The sequence below is a fragment of the Rosa rugosa genome, chromosome 4 (genome assembly GCF_958449725.1).
Source record: "Rosa rugosa chromosome 4, drRosRugo1.1, whole genome shotgun sequence".
In the NCBI taxonomy this organism is placed as follows: domain Eukaryota; kingdom Viridiplantae; phylum Streptophyta; class Magnoliopsida; order Rosales; family Rosaceae; genus Rosa; species Rosa rugosa.
The window spans coordinates 52,565,116-52,583,984 of NC_084823.1; the positions used below are offsets into that span (position 1 = coordinate 52,565,116).

The 18,869-nt window shown below is 41.0% G+C and overlaps 3 protein-coding genes and 1 non-coding gene across 4 annotated transcripts; 1 reads left to right on the plus strand and 3 right to left on the minus strand.

Moving 5' to 3' along the window:
* Positions 1-8,558: 8,558 nt before the first annotated feature.
* Positions 8,559-11,658, minus strand: LOC133743711 (serine/threonine-protein kinase WNK8-like). The gene is made up of 6 exons (XM_062171744.1): positions 11,113-11,658; positions 10,922-10,959; positions 10,562-10,789; positions 10,044-10,422; positions 9,539-9,950; positions 8,559-9,456 (listed from the first exon to the last, which is right to left on the minus strand). Exons 1-6 carry the CDS (start codon positions 11,191-11,193, stop codon positions 8,741-8,743), a joined length of 1,854 nt encoding a protein of 617 aa, XP_062027728.1. The 5' UTR covers positions 11,194-11,658; the 3' UTR covers positions 8,559-8,740.
* Positions 11,659-12,346: 688 nt separating this feature from the next.
* TRNAV-AAC (transfer RNA valine (anticodon AAC)) lies at positions 12,347-12,420 on the plus strand. Its single transcript has one exon. It is a non-coding gene; the product is annotated as a tRNA-Val (tRNA).
* Positions 12,421-12,783: 363 nt separating this feature from the next.
* On the minus strand, positions 12,784-16,027 carry LOC133745184 (plant UBX domain-containing protein 10). Its single transcript, XM_062173202.1, has 4 exons — positions 15,093-16,027; positions 13,732-13,902; positions 13,432-13,635; positions 12,784-13,216 (listed from the first exon to the last, which is right to left on the minus strand). Exons 1-4 carry the CDS (start codon positions 15,888-15,890, stop codon positions 12,986-12,988), a joined length of 1,404 nt encoding a protein of 467 aa, XP_062029186.1. The 5' UTR covers positions 15,891-16,027; the 3' UTR covers positions 12,784-12,985.
* A 220-nt stretch (positions 16,028-16,247) lies between these two features.
* On the minus strand, positions 16,248-18,554 carry LOC133743915 (uncharacterized). Its single transcript, XM_062171991.1, has 5 exons — positions 18,418-18,554; positions 18,222-18,294; positions 17,986-18,145; positions 17,424-17,468; positions 16,248-17,257 (listed from the first exon to the last, which is right to left on the minus strand). Exons 1-5 carry the CDS (start codon positions 18,495-18,497, stop codon positions 16,371-16,373), a joined length of 1,245 nt encoding a protein of 414 aa, XP_062027975.1. The 5' UTR covers positions 18,498-18,554; the 3' UTR covers positions 16,248-16,370.
* Between the last annotated feature and the right edge of the window lie 315 nt (positions 18,555-18,869).

The window sequence follows — 18,869 nt, forward strand, 5'->3', positions numbered from 1 at the left end:
CTTGGTCTGCGCTATATGTACACTTTCTGAATCTAGTGACTCATTTATATCCTTTGTTCCTTGCACATCCAATGTAGTTTTAGGCGATGAAGTTTCAGGTACTTCACTCAAACCTTCAATCTCTTTTTCATTCTGTCTCGTACCATCTCTTCCAATTTGCTTCACGCCAACCTCTTTCTCATTTAAATCATCTCTTGTTCCCTCCACATCCTTACTTCCATGCGTATCCAGAACATCCAATCCAGCTTCATGCAGTGGAGGTTGTGGTTTAGTGAGTACAACTTGAATTTGATTTTGTATCACACCACTCTCTTCAATTTTCTTGATCATTGCCTCCATACTACTTATCGAAATCAAACCTTCCTTCACATGGATTGCAATCTGCATACTCATTTTATGGAATAGCCCCCGGAGAGATTCATCTAATTTAAGAAGTTTGTTGGTGCATGCATACTTTTTGTAACTATGCCACTTGCTAACCTTGGAGCACTTGTCAATGAGCTCTACACCCTCCCTCATTTGAATAATAAACTTCTCTTGTTCCTGCTCCGGAAGATGCAATAGTTTGTTACTTTCTGCCATTTCTTCTATCAGTGGTTTTAAGAAGTCGAGCGTGGATTTGAATTCTTGAAGGAGGCGTTTACACATTGTATTCTTGACCTTCACTTGTATAACAACATCATACAGCACCCAAAATACTATTCTTAGAGCTGGAGCTGGAGCAGGGGCAGTTTCTCCTCGCACATTTTGCACAGCATCAGCTCTAATTCTCTGCATTGCCTCATGTACAGCCTCATGCTGCACTCTCATCATATCAAACATTTCTTTCTGCGCTTTCAGAACTTCCTGGTGCACTTTCAATAACTCGGACATTTTTTTGTCCAAATCATCTTGTTTGTCACTGTGGTTCCTCGCCAATAGTAAGTTCTCCTGAACATTCCTCATTTCCTCCAGCTTTAGTATTTCTAATAGTAATCTAAGAGATCTGTCCAATTCAGCAAGTTGGTCTGAGTAATTAGGCTTTATACAATTGTAGCAATTTCCCCAGACACGGATGTTCCAAACGCCAAGCCTTGATAACTTGTAAACCAGCTCTTTGCCCTCCTCCATTTTTATTTCAAGATCTTGTATCAAATTGTTTGGGAGATTCAGTTGCACATTATTTGCTCTTATCTGTTGAATGATCCATGGTTGCAAACAGCCTAGCGTCATTTCCAGATTTTCGAGGTGAGTTCTAAACTTGTTACTTTTGCGAATAGCTTTCTTAACGCCTTCATACAGCAGTTGAAAAGGGGCTCCTCCCAGAAAGGTTAGAGCCAGAGACGTCATAACTAACGGCACCAAACAATACAACCTTAGATAAACAGAAAAGGATAAAAGTGCTACCGTTTCGTAAAGCCCTCGATTAACAAAGCAGCCTCGAATTTCATCCGGTGCAGTTTAAGGCTCCGATTAAGGAATACAGGTGAGGCAGAAGAGGAGCACACGCGGTGAGTTGGGTCAACTGGCTTCTAATTTCCAGAGTATGGTCTAATTTTTTCTGCCGTACAGTAAGAGAGCTCAACAATTATGTCCCAAATATCTTATGGACATCCAATATTGATATCTAACATTCTACAGCTATACTATATGGTCAAACAACACTGCTGTCACGTGAATTGGGTGTGCAACAGTCACATACTATCACAAATGATTTAGTGTTTAAGGACAAGAACAAATTAACACAGAGAGAGGGAGAGAGTAATGTTTCAGAGAGAATGGAGTTTCAAGTATGTTTATTCATCTCATACAAGAGGGTATTTATAGGAATACATTACAAGTGTGAAAGCTCAAAGATAATCTCAAGCTTGGTATCAACTTGATTTACAGCTGCAGCTCAACATGGTAGCTGTGATGATGATAATTGCCATGCTTGTTGCCCTTTGGCATAAAGCTTGTCACACAAGTCTCTATACCTATATTATACACTCAAGTACCTTATCTATACACTCAAGTGCCTATTTATACATGATATAGACATTTATACTATGACTCATATATACTACAATATGATTCATGTATACTACAACACTCCCCCTTGGATATTTCATGTTTAATAGCATTGTCTAGGCCGTGCGCTTCGAAATTGCCTCGTTAAAAACCTTGCCAAGTAATAAAACCCTGTGGGAAAAAACAACATTGGTCGAAGGAGAAAAAGAGCACAACGCGCATGAGTGTGGAGTAGTAATATCACAACTTCAGAGATAAGTGGAGTCTTCTTATTAGCATCATAAGTAGGTAATATGTCTACGAGAGTGATGCAAATAGAGTTGCTGCAACAAAACCTTGCCAGGTAAACCCAGTGGGAAAAACCCGTGGTCGAAGGGAAAAGATGAGCAAAAGCATATATGTTGAATTAAAACATCTTCAGGATGTAGTATAAGTGGGGCGACCATGCTAAAGATGTGCCTCGTTAAAACCTTGCCAGGTAACAAAACCCAGTGGGACAAAATAACCCTGGACGAAGGACAAAAAGAGTACACGATGGTCAAGTGGGTATGCTTTTGGATACTCCCCCTGATTTCAACATCTCCTTTGTGTCTCCCAAACGTGGTGCTTATCTCGTTGCCTCATTAAAAACCTTGCCGAGTAATAAAAACCCTGTGGGACAAAAATAACCTCGGTCGAAAGGGAAAAAGAGCACAACACACTCTTCACGTTTTGAGACCATATATGTAGACATCTCCCCCTCTGATTGATCTTTGAGGAGAGTCTGTTATTGCTGATTTTATGCTTGATGTTGTTGCTTTTGATGCAGCCTTGCTTCATTTGTTTCAAAATAAGCAGCATTATCTTAAATGCTTGTAGGCTCATCTGTGGTAGACTTCAAACCACAACTGTTTGAACATGCGTAACTATGGATCCAGTCCATATACATTCACGAACTACTTCGTGAAGAGCAATAATCTCTGCATTGTTCGAAGATATAGCGACTAAGGTCTATTATGTAGACCTTCAAGATATCGCGGTCTTACCCATGGTGAACACTTTACCAGTCTGGGAAGGCCTTTGTATGGGTCAACAGATACCAAATATCAGCAAAACCTTCCAAAAACACTTATGTCATTTTGGGGTAGGGATAGAAAACGCAGGCCAGCGTTTGGCGGCGTTTCTGGTGTGTGATGGGTCTGATTCCATCATCTCTTTGTAGGGATAGAATAAGCCCATATCGATCGTACATCTCAAGTATCGAAAGATATCTTTTTACACCAATCCAATGGCGTCGCGTTGGCGCAGAGCTATACCTTTAGCTAACAAGTTTATGTCAAAACGAGATGTCCAGTCTTGTGCATTGAGCTAAGTACAATAATGCGCATATTCGCACTTCTGCCTCTTGCACATCTTCGTCTGATCATCCTTCATACGAAGAGGATCCTTTTCAGGATCAAGACTACGAACGATCATGGGGTGCTTGAAGGCTTGACCTTTGTCAAAATGCCTAAGCATCTATCAACACGGTGCTCAAGTTCCAAACTGAGGCATAATCGTGTTCCCCCAAAATCCTTCATCTCAAACTCGGATTTCAAGTGTTCAGCGGTTTCCCTTAACTCTTTAAGGGCTTCTAATGAAGATCGTGTCTAACATGAACCGCGATAGAATCCGAAATTTGTTTATGGAAACGCGCGGGCATATCCCTTCCCAATCAAGTAGTCACTTTAGTGAGCGTTTTAACTCTATTGTAAACGCGCTCCGTGGTCTAGAGCCACTTGATTTGGGTAAATAAAGTTTCACTATGAACTTTCATGTATATTCCGTATCTAGATCCCCATAGAGATACGTAGTGACCACATTTATAAGCTGCATGTTCAGTTATTTGGAAACTACCAAACTGACAGGGTAGTGGAGTGCAATGACATCCATTACGAGAGAATATATCTCATCGTAGTCAATTCCAGGGCGTTTTTGTGAGAAGCCTTGCGCCATAAGGTGAGATTGCCATCTCTTTTTCTCAACACGCTTTCTAACGAAGACCCATTAGTTAATAGGTTTTATGTAAGGAGGTGTTGGCATCACTGGCTCAAAGACCTTCCTCTTCGTTTAGAGAATCCAACTTAACCTGGATTGCATCTTTTCCATTTAGGCCAAATTTCTCTACGTTGGTATTCATGCTTCAACGGAGCGTGGTTCGATATCATCGATCTCAACAAACTCATGCGTATCAAAATGCGCATCTACATCATCAATTATGATGGAGTTTCTATTCCACGTCTTATGTACACTAGTGTAATTTTCATAGAGCTCTATATTCTCAGAAATAGGTTCTGACGTTGAGGCGTCCCCCAACCATAATCTGGAAGATACTCATAAGACGGATGTTGAGTGTCGATGATTCAAGGATGTGCCAAAGTATCCTTTGAATCCACGGGCTTCCCACGCATCTTAGCTGGGGCCATGGCCTGTAACACCAGAGTGCCACTTTCTATGGTGTTGGCGCCTTGCCTACCTCTGTGTAGGGTGGAGCTACGTCCCTTTGTAGGGACGTCTTTCCTTGAAGGCATTTTTGCAGCAAATGTGTATGATCTCGTCACTTAAATAGGGATCGAGATGAGACATAGTGGGGACAGACCACGACAATTCCTGTCGTTCCTGCTGAACATTCTTGTTCTTATCTCCCCCTAACGATGGGAAGACTGTCTCATCAAAGTGACATCGGTAAATCAAACGGGAAAGAGATCGCCTTTGCAAGGGCATTAAGTGGCGGACGATTGTTGGAGTCTCAAATCCAACTAAGTTGCTCACTTATTTGTAAGGACCTACCATAGGCGCTGTGGCAGCGCGATTGGCACATAAATGGCTCACTCGAATGTGCGTAAGTACAAAGTATTTGTACCCAGTCACTAGCTGTAATGCAGATATACATTGAGTGGCGGTAGGTCGTAGAGAAATTAACATAGTTGTATGCGATATTGCATCACCCCAAGCGGATATAAGGATATTGGTGCGCATCACCAATGTTCGAACTACCATCGTAGTTATGTCCGCGAGACCTTTTGGGCGTGTATATGGGAATGTGATGTCCAACATCAGTCCCTTTGCAATAACCATCGAAAGTCTTCGATGTAAACTCTCTAGCATAGGCAAACCCAATTGACCTAAGGATGACGGGGGGTGAGCCCGTTGTCATATGATTTGTGCTAGGAGTATAGCATACATATCTTTTACGAGTGGATAATAGCACAACACGTGATCAGTGTGTTTGCATGTCAACCAACATCATGAGATATTTAAACGTCCGCAAGTTGGTTGAATAGGTCGACAAATATCACCTTGGATTATTTGCAAGGATTCTTTGCAAGAATGGTATATTTCTTTAGTGTCCTTTGCATAGGATGGTCTCGATCCTATCTTTGCTAAAGAGCAAGCTTTGCAAAACGAAGTAACTCTTTGGACCAATCTTTGGTTCGTACTTCTTTTCGTTTTGAGGAATGGATGTTCGTGAAGTCTTTAATATACGGAACATCATATCACGACCTGGATATCCCAAACGGTCTTGCCAAAGCCTATATGTGTCAGAATCCCATAAGTCATCTCTTATGACATGGTTTGATTCAATGGCTCGAATAGTGGTTGCATACAACCCACTAGAGTGACACATAAGTTTCTCTAATACTCGTTTATGTCTGTAGTCATTAGAGGTAATGCAAAGGAATTCTTGTCTATTCTCACAATGTGTTTCCACATGAAAACCATTGGCTCTTTATATCTTTTAAATAATAAAGTTCGGAATTTAACACGTGCATGACATTGAATAATAATGCGACACTTTATTAATAAGGAAAATAGCCAATGATTACATCAAAGTTTTCCAAAGTCTATTCCATAATAAAATCAAACTTTAGACAAATTGTAGTTACTGAATCCGTTTGGTAACTCCAATGAAATATGACCAGGAAAGTAGAGAGATGTTGGTGGAGCGAGGCTCGCTTAAGTACCCCGATCTCAATTACTTTCCTAGACATCATACTACATTGGGTGCGCCACATGAGAAAGAGTTTTAATACAATTGTCATTTGACTAAGGCACATTTGCCATTCTTGGAAAATAGAAAGGACTATTCTAATCAAAGTCTGCGGCATCTTCGTGCTCTTTATCTACAGCTTTGAAGTCCTCAGTGGTGAGAGTGATATCTTCACCATCTTCATCTTCAGCAAGATTGATATCTTCATCTTCAGCATGATTAGTTTCTTGCTCTCTCAATTGCTTATACTCCTTGTAGCTTGCAGCTAGTTAGGTACTTTCATGGCATTGCTTGAACCAATGCTCAATTGATCCACATCGATGACACATGTCATTGTGGTTACCTCCCTTTATTTGAGGTGCAGGTTGTCCACGCTGTGGATATTGCCAAAGCGCTCTTCTAGCGCTACCCATAGGTCTCTTGCATCCTTGATCGACATGTACTCTAATCTGAGAGATTTATCCATGTGGCGTCGCATCAAGATAAGTGCTTGAGCATGCTTTGTGGGTGTTCGTTGGAACACAAGGCCCTGGTCAGGTGCCTGGATTATGGGCAATATCCCACTCGCAGTGAGATGGTTCTCAACGTCGGTTACCCAATCATGGTATTCCGAGCCTGTTGAGTCAAGTATTGGAAAGTCGAGTCTAGGTTCATTCGACATCCTGAAAAATAGGAAGAGAAGATATAATAGTTTCGAAGTCTATACTTCCACGAAAACTAAAATAATAAGATTTCCGAGCTATGCTTACCAAGAAATCAATTTCCAAGAATATTTGGATTTAGACCAAACAATGATGTTTGCGGACGCTCTTAATCCGAATATTATGAACACTCTTAGTTCATTGATTTACGAGCACTCTTAGTTCGTTTAGCGTGAATCCCCACGATTCCGTTTTTAGTCCATAAATTGATGTTTTGTGGACGCTCTTAGTCCGATTATTATGAACACTCTTAGTTCATTGATTACGAACGCTCTTAGTTCGTTTAGCGTGAATCTCCACAATTCCGCTTATTAAGTAATCGAACCCACGTTTAATATGGTCATAAATTGATGATTGCGGATGCTCTTAGTCCGTTTATTATGAACACTCTTAGTTCATAGATTACGAACGCTCTTAGTTCGTTTAGCGTGAATTTCTATAATTCCGCTTTTTGATTACAAGTCCCTGAAAATAAGAGAAATGAATAAAAACTCAAAAATGGGAACTTTAATCTTTAAAACTTACTTGTTGAAATTCAGAGCAAATTCGCTTCTGAATAGATCCCACTTCAAATGGTGTACATATCTCAAGACGGCTCCAACATGGCTGAAATTTGGAGATCAGATATAAGAGACAGAGATTAACAACTTTGATGAAGAAAGGATTTTGATTAAATGTCCCGAAAAGGACGTTTCTCGGCGTGCAAGTAGGTTGATCTGCACAGGAACGAGCATGCTGAACAGCTCCCACTTTGAATAGTGTACATGTCTCAAAACTACTTCAATAGGGCTGAAATTTGGAGGTCAGATAGAAGAGACAGAGATGAACAACTTTTATGAATAAAGTATTTTGATCAGAGGTCCTGAAAAGGACGTTTCTAGGCGTGCAAGTAGGTTGATCTGCACAGGAACGAGTATGCTGAACAGCTCCCACTTTGAATAGTGTACATGTCTCAAAACTACTTCAACAGGGCTGAAATTTGGAGGTCAGATAGAAGAGACAGAGATGAACAACTTTGATGAAGAAAGTATTTTGATCAGAGGTCCTGAACAAGATGTTTCGGGGCGTGCAAGCAGGCTGTCGGCAGCGTCTCGGCAGCTGCTGCGCAGCTGCTCGGCAGATCTTGGCCCGCTGCCAATTTTTCCGGTGGCCGGTTCAGGTGGTTTCCGGCCTGTTCCGGCTGTTCTGAGGCCGGTTCTGGGCTTCTTGGAGCAAGGGCTTTGATATGTGGTAGGATTTGGAGGTTTTTTGTATGGTTGGAAAAGTGACTTCGATTGCTTGATGAACTTCTTCCTCTTGTCAATTTTCGATTCTAAATCTAGAGCAATTTCGTGCTGATAACGTGTTTAAGGACAAGAACAAATTAACACAGAGAGAGGGAGAGAGTAATGTTTCAGAGAGAATGGAGTTTCAAGTATGTTTATTCATCTCATACAAGAGGGTATTTATAGGAATACATTACAAGTGTGAAAGCTCAAAGATAATCTCAAGCTTGGTATCAACTTGATTTACAGCTGCAGCTCAACATGGTAGCTGTGATGATGATAATTGCCATGCTTGTTGCCCTTTGGCATAAAGCTTGTCACACAAGTCTCTATACCTATATTATACACTCAAGTACCTTATCTATACACTCAAGTGCCTATTTATACATGATATAGACATTTATACTATGACTCATATATACTACAATATGATTCATGTATACTACAACATTTAGGATATTTTGAGCGTTACTTAACTGTAAAATACAATCTTCTACCATAGATGCATACACAGAATTACCACGTTAAGAAGAAGGTAAAAATTGCATGGCATGTAAGAGAATTGACTCTCGGGGGGGAAAGTCTAGGAAAAGGTTGTAGAAAAAAATTCAGTAGTATAAATTCACCAGATGGCTACTGTCAATAAATGAAATGATACTAACGGCAGACAATTGATTTTGCCAGAGTTTAAAAAATGACAGACTTGAACTCTAGTATAGAAAACAAACAATGGGAAAAGAAAAAACCACCCTTGCAAAGAATATCTAATATGTATATTAGTTATCACCCATTTTCTTCTTTGCTATCCACTTCTTCTTTGCACTTTGTATTGCCTCTTCCTTCATCTTCAAGAGCACAACAAAACGGTGATGAAACTGCAGATCAATTGAATCCAGCTCCACTTTTAACCCATCGTCTGGATGTTTCTCCATTAGAGACAACTCAAACAATGAACAAATGCTTGATAAGCTATAAGTTTTTGATCTATCAGGGCTCCAGATAGTAGAGTTCATTGCTGAGTCATTCATCACAAGAGAATCCCCAAAATTATCCTCATAATTCTTCTGCTTAAGCTGACCAAGAATCATACAATCTGGGCTGGAACCGTACCCATCTGAACCTTCATAGCAGTCATCAAAACTGTACTTGTCTGATTCTAGAACTTTGACCTTAGTGGCATCTGAGGCAGTAGTGGTGCCATACTCGGCTGAGATATCTGAAATCATTGATGCAGCCTTGACCAGCGCGGAACCCCAAGGGCACCCATTTTGACGTACACGCTGATCCCCACATGAACTATTTGCTCCACATGATGAACTCTCAGATGTAGGTTTCCAGCTGGGTACAAGCTTCATAATCAAGCTATCAATTAACTCAGCTGTTACGCAGACATCATCATTTGAAAGACCAAGTTGCTCAGCCATCTCCCCTGCAATTGAAATTGCAGTATCCGAATCGAGGTAGAACTCAAAATGGATAGTTTTACCATGACCTGTATGACCAAATAATATTCAGTTTCAGATCATGAAAATAAGGGAAACAAATGAACCTTTTTGCATCACAGATATACTTACCGCATGGATCAACAATACGCAAAGTCAATGCGATGGTATTATCAGCATTTTTCTCTGCTCTTAAAGTGAAAGCATTATTCTCTGTGAATCTCTGTAACTCCAGAACTGAGGGGTTGGATGAGATGGAAGTTGCATCAACACTTTTTCTGCAAGAGCCAGCAGAAATCTTCTGGTAGTTAGCATCTACATCCATCGGACGAGCTTCAGGCTGTGGCGTGTTCAGTAACACGGGCATCAAATTGTGTGATCCCAATGGAGCACAAGTAATCTCCTTCAAATTGTCAATTGCAAGGAATGGATCTTTCAAGAGCTCCACTGCAGACAGTCTCATTGATGCTGGAACCAGACACTTCTCTATGAACTGCTTGACTTGAGGATCACTCACTTTACTGAGTGAAGCAGGCTTTATACCCTGCAGCAAAGGAAGTTGGGAGAAAACTTAGTTCACCGTCTAGAAATTGACAAGTACGGAAGCAATTCATAATGCATGGCATTAGAAACTTACATTAGTAACCTTCTTATAAATCTGGGCGGGATTCTTACATTCATTGTAAGGGTATTCACAAGTCACCATTTCTAGCATGCACATGCCAAAAGAATAGATGTCGACTAATTCATTATATTCCTCATCGTAAAGCTCGGGAGCCATGAATTCTGGAGTGCCAATCACACTATGGGCAGTAGGCTGCTGCATGACTATTGCCAGTCCAAGATCTCCAATTTTAATTTCCCCTTGATTTCCATTGACAAATATGTTGTCGCATTTCAAATCTCTATGAATAATTGGAGGATTGTGAGAATGCAGATAGTGCAAGCCTCGAAGAATCTGCCTTGCCCATTTCTTGATGGCCTTCAATTCAACGCATTTGTGCTTCCTTTGATACCTATATCCAATAAACCAATGAATAACATTTGTGAATAGAATCCAAGAAAGAACCAATAAACCAATGAATAACATTTGCGAATGGAATCCAAGATAGAACACGAACTATGAAGCAGTTAAAAAGAGTCAAGAGAACTCACTGCCTCAAGCTCCCAGAAGTGAACAACTCTGTGATAATGTTGATGGTCTTGCTCTTATCATCGACCCACCAGTTACAGAACTTGAGGATATTTTCATGCTTCAACGACTTCAGCAGATGAACCTCCGAATACAATCTCTGGAGTTGCTCCGGCGTCTGCAACACATCCTCAACATGCACCTGGCTCCATGCCACTTCCAAACCTTCAACTTCGTCAAAAGCCTTATATCTACACATTTCGAAACACCATTCAAATAAGATACCAAATAAATTCGCAACGAAATAAAAAAAAAAAACTCCTAGAAAGCTACTATCTTAGCTACAGAAGAACCCAATGCAAGATATGGCTAGAAAAGCATACACAGTCTTGAATGCTCCCCTCCCCAATATTTCATCAGACTGTGAAAATTGAAACACAAAAACAATCACCAATTATATAATTTCGAATCCAACAAAATCCCAAATGCCAATATCATACATCTACATATTTATAAACAGAATTTGAATTTGAATTTCCAAATGAAAAAGTAACCAAATTCTGAAAAATCGTACCCTTAAGAATCTCCCAGTGGGATCTTCCTCGACAAAATCACAATCAGATTTCACACCAACCAATCCAGCACAGAAATCCATTCTCGAAAAAAATTCCAACCAAAAGAAACAATCTTTCAGACGAAAACGATTCTCGCAAAAAAAACACAAGCTATCAGAGCAGCTTGATTCTAACGGCGGCCGGAATCAGACGAAGACGGTGTTCAGAAAACGCCTCACAGGCAACGGAATACGAGTCGAACGCCGATCGGAGACGGAACCGGCAGCCGATGAACCACGTGTCGCGGGAGCACAATGCCATATCCGAAGTCCCGTTCGGAATTGAGCTTCTCCTCGTCGTCAAATCTACCCCAGACTCAGCCATGGCGCTCTCTGCATCTTTCGGATCGCCGATTCGGAAAATTTAGGGATTTGACGGCGGAGAAACGGCGACGGAAACGGAGGAGGGAGAGGGTGAATTGGGGTCAAATACGGATTTTGATTTGGAGAGAGAGAGAGGAGGCCTTCCTTTTACGGCGATGAGAAGATTCACGTTGTTGTGGCGTGGAGCTGGAATCTAAATTTTTTTTTTTTTTTTGGAATCGTCTAATTTTTTATTTATGAATTGGTGGAGAGGTTAAAGCCTATTGGCTTATTGGATTTTCCATAATTAATTTTATATTTTTGGTTCGATATTTATCCATATTTAACTAATTTGAATTGTCAAGGTGGAATTTGATGTACCAAGATTAACTTGATATTTTCAATGATAAAGAGAATGTATCTGTCAAGGATTCTATCGAGTCCATAAAAAAACAAGGATTCTATCGAGTAGGAGTTATGATTAGAGTAGGTTAATGATTTGCTTACGATTCTTTACAGTTTCAACTTTCGACTTTCAAGTATAAAATTTTCAAGAATTACACTGTTTTTGACCAATTTAAATGCCCCATGGATATTTTTTTCTCATCTAAGACTTTTGATAGTGTTTGTGGTAAATGTGTGTAATTAATTATCGGAGTGTCCAACGTCTATATTCGTTTACATGTGTGCTAGTACTAAATATTATTCTAAGTTGTTGTAAGTATCCAATTATTCGATTAATTATTAAATCCAGAAAATTTAAAATGCAAGACTATTATGATGGAGTAAAAATTAAAAAGGTAATTAGTGCAAAATATTGATGAAAGGTAACTCGTAACTTGATGAAGCTCTCTTCGTATATGTATTTACATTCAAGCACTAACTGTCACATGGTTTCGTGGTGTAGTTGGTTATCACGTCAGTCTAACACACTGAAGGTCTCCGGTTCGAACCCGGGCGAAGCCATTGTTTTTAGTAGGTTCCCTTTTTTTATTTTTATTTTATTTTATTTATTTTTTTATATATAAGCTTTGTAGAAATGTGGCTCCTCTTTGTTGACCATTCCTTTCGGTCTGGATAGTTGGCTTGCAAATTGGAGTCGGTAGATGGAGGCATGATGCAAGTCCAACAAATCCAGCATCAGAAATTCATCGTTTCTTTTCATTCTAGTAATGTTGTTGCATAATTGACCAAGCATCAGAAACCAACCGTACTTTGAAGTTTGAACCACTTCACACTGATCAAACGAATAGTAAAAACTTATTTGAGTTTTCAATCGACAGACAGTATCATTATTCATTTCAATCCCCGCTTCCATTTAAGGGTCGCTTGCACGAAAGAATTTGCATTGAAAGAAACTACCCATCCACATTAGACACAAATTGTATCTATCTTACCTCGTCATATCGTTCTAACAAAATGGATCGTACTATAGAGAAGCAAAACAAAAGTACCCTACTAGCACTTTGCAGGTCTCAATCTATCTACTAACTTCGATTTCGATATATCAATACTTTGCGTTTTCAAGTACTCAAGAATTCAGCTCCACAAAAAGGCTGGCTTGAGGATGCAACCCTGCTTCTTTCAAGTTTAAGTTGGCCTTCTCTGGACCATATACCACCCGGGGGAAGTTAGAGACCAGACTGTAATCATCGACGTCCAAGCAACCCAAAGAGTCAACATAATCATACAGAGACTGGATTGTTGTGGTACTGTGGAACCTTCTTTCCTTGCGTTCTCCGGCTGGGAACCTCACCAAAACCTGATTTGCCAAATAACATTGATTAGAACGCGGAAGCATGGAACATGCAACCACTACACTGACTACAGTAAGTGCATGCCTAGAGTTCTGGTAAATGATGCCTTCACAGTTGATAAGAGTGTGAAAATTATAGATAGAATAAATTTGATATAACCAAAGCGAACATGCTGCATTAGTAACAAGAAATGCTTAAGATCTAAGGCAAGAGGGATTACTCGTGTAACATCAGGTCCTTTCTCTGGTTCAGCACCAAGCGCCAAGGCCTTCTCCTGACGTATCCTAGCTCGTTCCGCTTCTCTCTCAGCAGCTTCACATGCTTCTCTCTCACGAGCCTCTTCTTCCTCCTTACGCTTCCTCTCAGCTTCAGCAGCTTCTCTTTCCAGGCGTTCTTGCTCTTCTCTCATCTGATTTTCCCTTGCCTGACCAAAGAATGATAACATTAGGGCAAAGGGAGCACATACTTCATTATTGAAAAGAAAACCAAAAAAGAAAACCTAGATTAACTATTAGCATACTCGATCAGCTTCAAGTGCTGCTCTATAAGCAGCATCCTGCTCCTCCCTTAAAAGTATGTTGTTTCTCCTTTCTTCTGCCTCAAGCCTTGCTGAAACAAGAACAGAAGCACTTTCTTCAACCACTCTGTTCAGTACTGAAAGCATTTCTTCAGGAGATCTTGGTCCCTCAACCTGCAAACCATGAGAAAGATAAATTAACCCTCCAAATACACAAATATACCGGTAGCTGACATAATTCAACCCTTTTGCTAGGCAATCAAAAAGAGATCTTCTAATGCTTAGGCTTGACATAATCCTTAAAAAAAAAAAAGTTCAGAAAACATTTAATCATAATGGACCACCAATTATCAAGAGCAGTGTCAGCAGAATTCACACATTGTCATGCAATCATGAAAATATCACAATGAACAGTCACCAACTTCAATTTAATAAAACACTCAGATGATAATAGCAGAACTTTTTCCTAATAGTTATACATTATAGATTTATTTTGGCCTCTATTCCCTCCAATAGAATCTATTCTAACTTCAAGTTTAGCCCAACTATACACATTGAAGTCTTAGTGGGAAAAAACAAAAAACAACAAAAACCAATAACCTTCTATAAAAATTGAGATTTAAAACAGCATTAGAAATGAAAACAAAGGGAAAATGAAAGTAATATGCATCAATAAAATTAAATAAAGGGGAAGAAGAAGAACCAGAAATCTAAACTACAGATGGTTGCCATCATTTCCAACATTCACTAATACCAATCACTTCATCAAACTATCATTGTTCTGCCACCAGTACTTACCATCCAACTTGGGCATGAAACACATTACATGGAAAAAGGAGTCATATATTACTCACTATCCAACTTGGGCATGAAACACATTGCAAGGAAAAAAGAGTCATATTGCAAAAGCGACAGATCTTTCTACCCCATGACACTTAAAGACACTACACAATCGCTGTTTCTACCCCATGACACTAAAAGACACTACACAATTGCTAATACCGACAGGTCAATCCAATCATTTATGAGCAACAGAAACCAACCAATATAAATGAGTCAAATGTATTCTTTCCACAAGTGATGAGAACTTTGACCCTCTATAGAGAGCCAAGGAACCTTCAGTTCTAACTTCACAACATTTCCTCAGAAGCAAAAATGATATAAACTCCATTCCTCCATCTTCTTGTTCACCACCAAATGACCTTGATAGAACTAACCTACCCTCCAAGATTTCCCATTAGTTACCAACAAGCTTTAAATTCTGTATATGACATCAAGTTATCAACCCAACTTTACTATTCACATAAACAATAAAGCTAAACTATCAACAATTAAACTCATGGAGCTCTTCAATGGTAACATACCTGCTGAAGCAGCACAATCCTCTGGTTGGTGGCAGCCATTACAGTAGCACAGAAAGGAAACCTCGAGGCCTTCAAACTGTTACTCATCTTGAATCCCTCACTGGCCCGAATGTTCCCTCCCCACGACACAAAGTTCTCGTTGATATAAGCCGCCAAGGCCTCGGAGCATAGAGTCCTCTCGCAGAACGACGGCGTATCGGGGTGTTCCGGCGAGTGCAAATACACAAACAACAGCTTGAACGAGTTCCTCGACCTCTGCAACGCCTCCATAAACCCTTCGCTCACGAAATTCGGCCCTCTCGTCCCATAATCCCTCTCGAAACTCGCCACGAATTCCATCGCCTCCGTCGCCACAGCCGACGCCGACACTAACCTCGCCGAGCCCTCGCCTCCCCGGCCGGGGCCCAGCCCAATCATCCCGAGCGAGTACGACAGCACGCCTCCCGCGGCCCACATACCAAGCCCAATCGCGCCGGAAATCAACCCTAGACCACCGGAAATGACCGAAATCGGCAGAGTAATCACCCTCCAGACCAAGCCGGGGGCTGCGGCGGCGTTCGGAGGCGATCCGGACCGAGAAACGAACTGCGAGGCCTCGCCGGCGTCGGAGACAGTAGAGGATGTGCCGGCGGCGTGATTCTCCGGCGGCGGAGGGGTGTGGTTCTCGGGGGTGGTGAAGGAGGAGATCGCGAGCTCGAGGTCCCAGCCATGAGCGGTGAGGATCTCGACGCACAAATCGGAGTCTTCAAGACCCGTGATCGCTTGGAAATACGCTAACTTGTCGCTCGGATCACTCATATCTGACCTGAGATTGTTGCAGAGGGCCTTCTGGTTCCAATCGGAGAAGATGAAGCCGAGCGAGACGAGACGACGACGTTCCGGGAATTGTTAGGTGTTCTCTCTGAGACGACTCTGGGGTTTATCGCAACCAGAGAGAGTGACCACGGCTCATATAGTTTTGGGACATAAATAGCAGAATACCCCTGATTATCTCTAAAATTACATAAATGCCATTTACAGGGGAAAAGGCACGAAAATGATGTACATTATTGGCGGGTGAGTAACCGACAATAAAGTGGATACCCGGCGACGTCGTAATCAAGTGAGTTGGGGTTACGATAGGTTAGCTGTTCGAATCGCCTAAAGATTAAATGCTTTGAAGAAAATTATATCACTTAACATTTCTGAACAGAAGTACACCATCACATTTACAAGTCAATACAGTTAACTATTAATACATTCTGTGCTTCTGTTTAAAAGGAAGAACAAAGAGATTGCCTAGATATCTTTAATCTCTTGAATCAAAACTTTGCTCCTGGGTTCTGCTTTGTTGTCCGGTTTGCCAGACCTCGAGACAGCTTCATAGTTCATAGCTGAACTCTTCTCTGCCCTTACGATGGCTCCTAAGGAAGACCAAGCTTCCCCAGGTTGCTCGTGGACCCAACATATGAGGAAGTAGACTTTCCTTTCGGCCTGCTTCAGCTTACTCCTAATTTCAGCTCTTCTTGATTTTCGTGGTTTCTCTGATTTCAGCTCGGTCTCCCCGGCCTGGACCATCCTCTGCAGATCACAAAGCAAGCACAGCAATGCAGGGGTTCCTAATGTTAGTAGGGTTATTACATCGTCTACAAGACCTAGTCCAAATTGCAAGCCACCCATCTGTCTGAAAGCCGGAGAGCAGGTCTGCTCCAAGCAATAAGATAGAGCTTCCAGGACAGTCTCCGGCTGCCCTCCTTGACCCAATACAGATGACACGGAGAGCACTACCATAGCTGAGCCTGTGGCATCTGATTGCCAATCACCATTGTAGAGACGAAGAGCGAAGCAGTAGCTGTATATAATGTCGACCAGATGAACAGCTAAGAATGGTGATGGCTTCGCGGAACTAAGCTTGCTGAGGGGAGGCAGTGGTGTCTCAGGACCTGGTGGAATCTCACTTGCTTGACTGCTTTCTTGATCATCTTCTGGTGACATTGGTTCGTCCTCTTTGGCAAGCAGTTGGATAAGTTGGGTTCCTTCTTTGCTGAAGGATATTGCCCTGGCAGATGGCTTCAACCACCAAGGATCCCAAGGCTTAATCATCTTGCTAAGTTCTCCAGAAGCAACAGCTCTTTGGAATAGTTTCTTCTCTTCTGCAGATAGATCATCAAAACTAACTTCACCTCCTGCAAAGATTGATTACAATAAACTCGTGTTAGCTATCAGATATGGCCAGGTACTTAAAGAACCAGGATAATCCAGAAGACATACGGGTTAAGATGACAACTATAAACTAAGGACTGCAAACTGTTTATCTGAATCAGAATAACTGCCAGACATGAATGAACTTACCAGACAGCACTTTTTTAATAGTCTCCTCAGACAGTGCAGAATCAGCTGAAAAATAAGACGAGATCTCGGTCAGGAATCCAATTTTCTGATAAATCAGTCAAGGACCATAACTTAAATATGAATATGTTTTAGGAAAGTCAATAAGGACTGAAAAACTAGGGAGCAGCCATCATTGGGCTTCAATGATTCGTAGACCAACTACAACAAGTTTTACATTCCAGAGCAAAATTTCCCAAAGATACTAATCATACTACTTCGATGCTTTATCTAATGGCAGCCTTCGGCTTATGAATGATTGATTTGGTAACACCAACTTCATTAGTAATCATTCAAAGGCATCCAACTCTTCACTCAACCTTAACCCAACAAACCTTCATACATACCACAGTTCACCTCTAATTCCTAAACCAAAGCTGTACCAAACCCTCAGTCGAAAATATTTCTCTGTTCCTAAGCAGCAAATGTGTAATCTTATATCTCACAATGTGAAACTTACAAACTAAAACATACAATTTACAGTAAAAATACACAACAGCATTCATAAAATAAACAAAGAAATTACCATCCACATCCTCATCCATGCCATCAGCTTCATCTTCAGAGTGAAACCTTTTCAGTATGTCCACCATCTTCTGCTTCGTTTCGTCATTCGGCCCCAATTGCCCTAGCTCCCCAACCACATTATCTCGCATAAACGACTCGGTGCATCGAATATTATGAGACTGCTCACCACAAAATCACCAAAACCATTAACCAAAATTTCACCAAAACAGAATCCAAACAATCCGTAGAAATTACCTTGTAGCAGTGAAGAGAGCAGTAGCGTGAGTTGCATCGAGGACACGTGTACTGTGAAAACTGCTTCTGGCAACTGCATTGAGAGAAGAGCAAAGAGATTTAGGTCAATCAGAATTTGGGGGAAAATTTAAAGAAGGGAGCTTTGGAAATAGAAAAAAAAAAAAAGAGGAGGAGAGGAAGAGGAAGAAGAGCGTACACGTGGCAGACGATGCGGGAAGGAGGGTCGAGAAGGGACGAGGTGGAGGGTTTCTCAGAGGTGATTATGGAGTCCGCCATGGCCGGAATCTATTGGAATTTCCAGGGTTTTTGAAGACTCAAGAACGTTCTTTCTTGCTTCTTGGGTCTATAAGCCCAAATGAATCTGAGATATGGGCTAAAGCCCACATTGAGTGATAGACTGGATAAACGACACGCCGTTTGATGGAAATGTTTGTCGACTTTTTTAGAATAATTAAGCGTGATTTGGGTCTGAGGGAATGATGATTCTCAATTTCACCCAAGTTGAGCTAGAGGTTTTTGATGCATTTTGGATAGTGATGAAGACGAAGACTCTTTTACAGAAAGGTTCCGATATGAAATAGTAAGGCTGAGAAAGATTTTCGATCAATCACAAGTTGTATGAACGAGCAAGTTGGATTATCACAGAAT

Coding starts and splice junctions, on each gene's coding strand:
- LOC133743711 (XM_062171744.1), bottom strand. CDS start 11,193: ATGGATTTCTGTGCTGGATTGGTTGGTGTGAAATCTGATTGTGATTTT. Junction 10,960..11,112: donor CCACTGGGAGATTCTTAAGG/GTACGATTTTTC, acceptor CAATTTTCACAG/TCTGATGAAATATTGGGGAG. Junction 10,423..10,561: donor ACTTCTGGGAGCTTGAGGCA/GTGAGTTCTCTT, acceptor TATTGGATATAG/GTATCAAAGGAAGCACAAAT.
- LOC133745184 (XM_062173202.1), bottom strand. CDS start 15,890: ATGAGTGATCCGAGCGACAAGTTAGCGTATTTCCAAGCGATCACGGGT. Junction 13,903..15,092: donor GGATTGTGCTGCTTCAGCAG/GTATGTTACCAT, acceptor CATGGTTTGCAG/GTTGAGGGACCAAGATCTCC. Junction 13,217..13,431: donor AAGGACCTGATGTTACACGA/GTAATCCCTCTT, acceptor TTGGCAAATCAG/GTTTTGGTGAGGTTCCCAGC.
- LOC133743915 (XM_062171991.1), bottom strand. CDS start 18,497: ATGGCGGACTCCATAATCACCTCTGAGAAACCCTCCACCTCGTCCCTT. Junction 18,146..18,221: donor GCTCTCTTCACTGCTACAAG/GTAATTTCTACG, acceptor TGTGGTGAGCAG/TCTCATAATATTCGATGCAC. Junction 17,258..17,423: donor TATTAAAAAAGTGCTGTCTG/GTAAGTTCATTC, acceptor CAATCTTTGCAG/GAGGTGAAGTTAGTTTTGAT.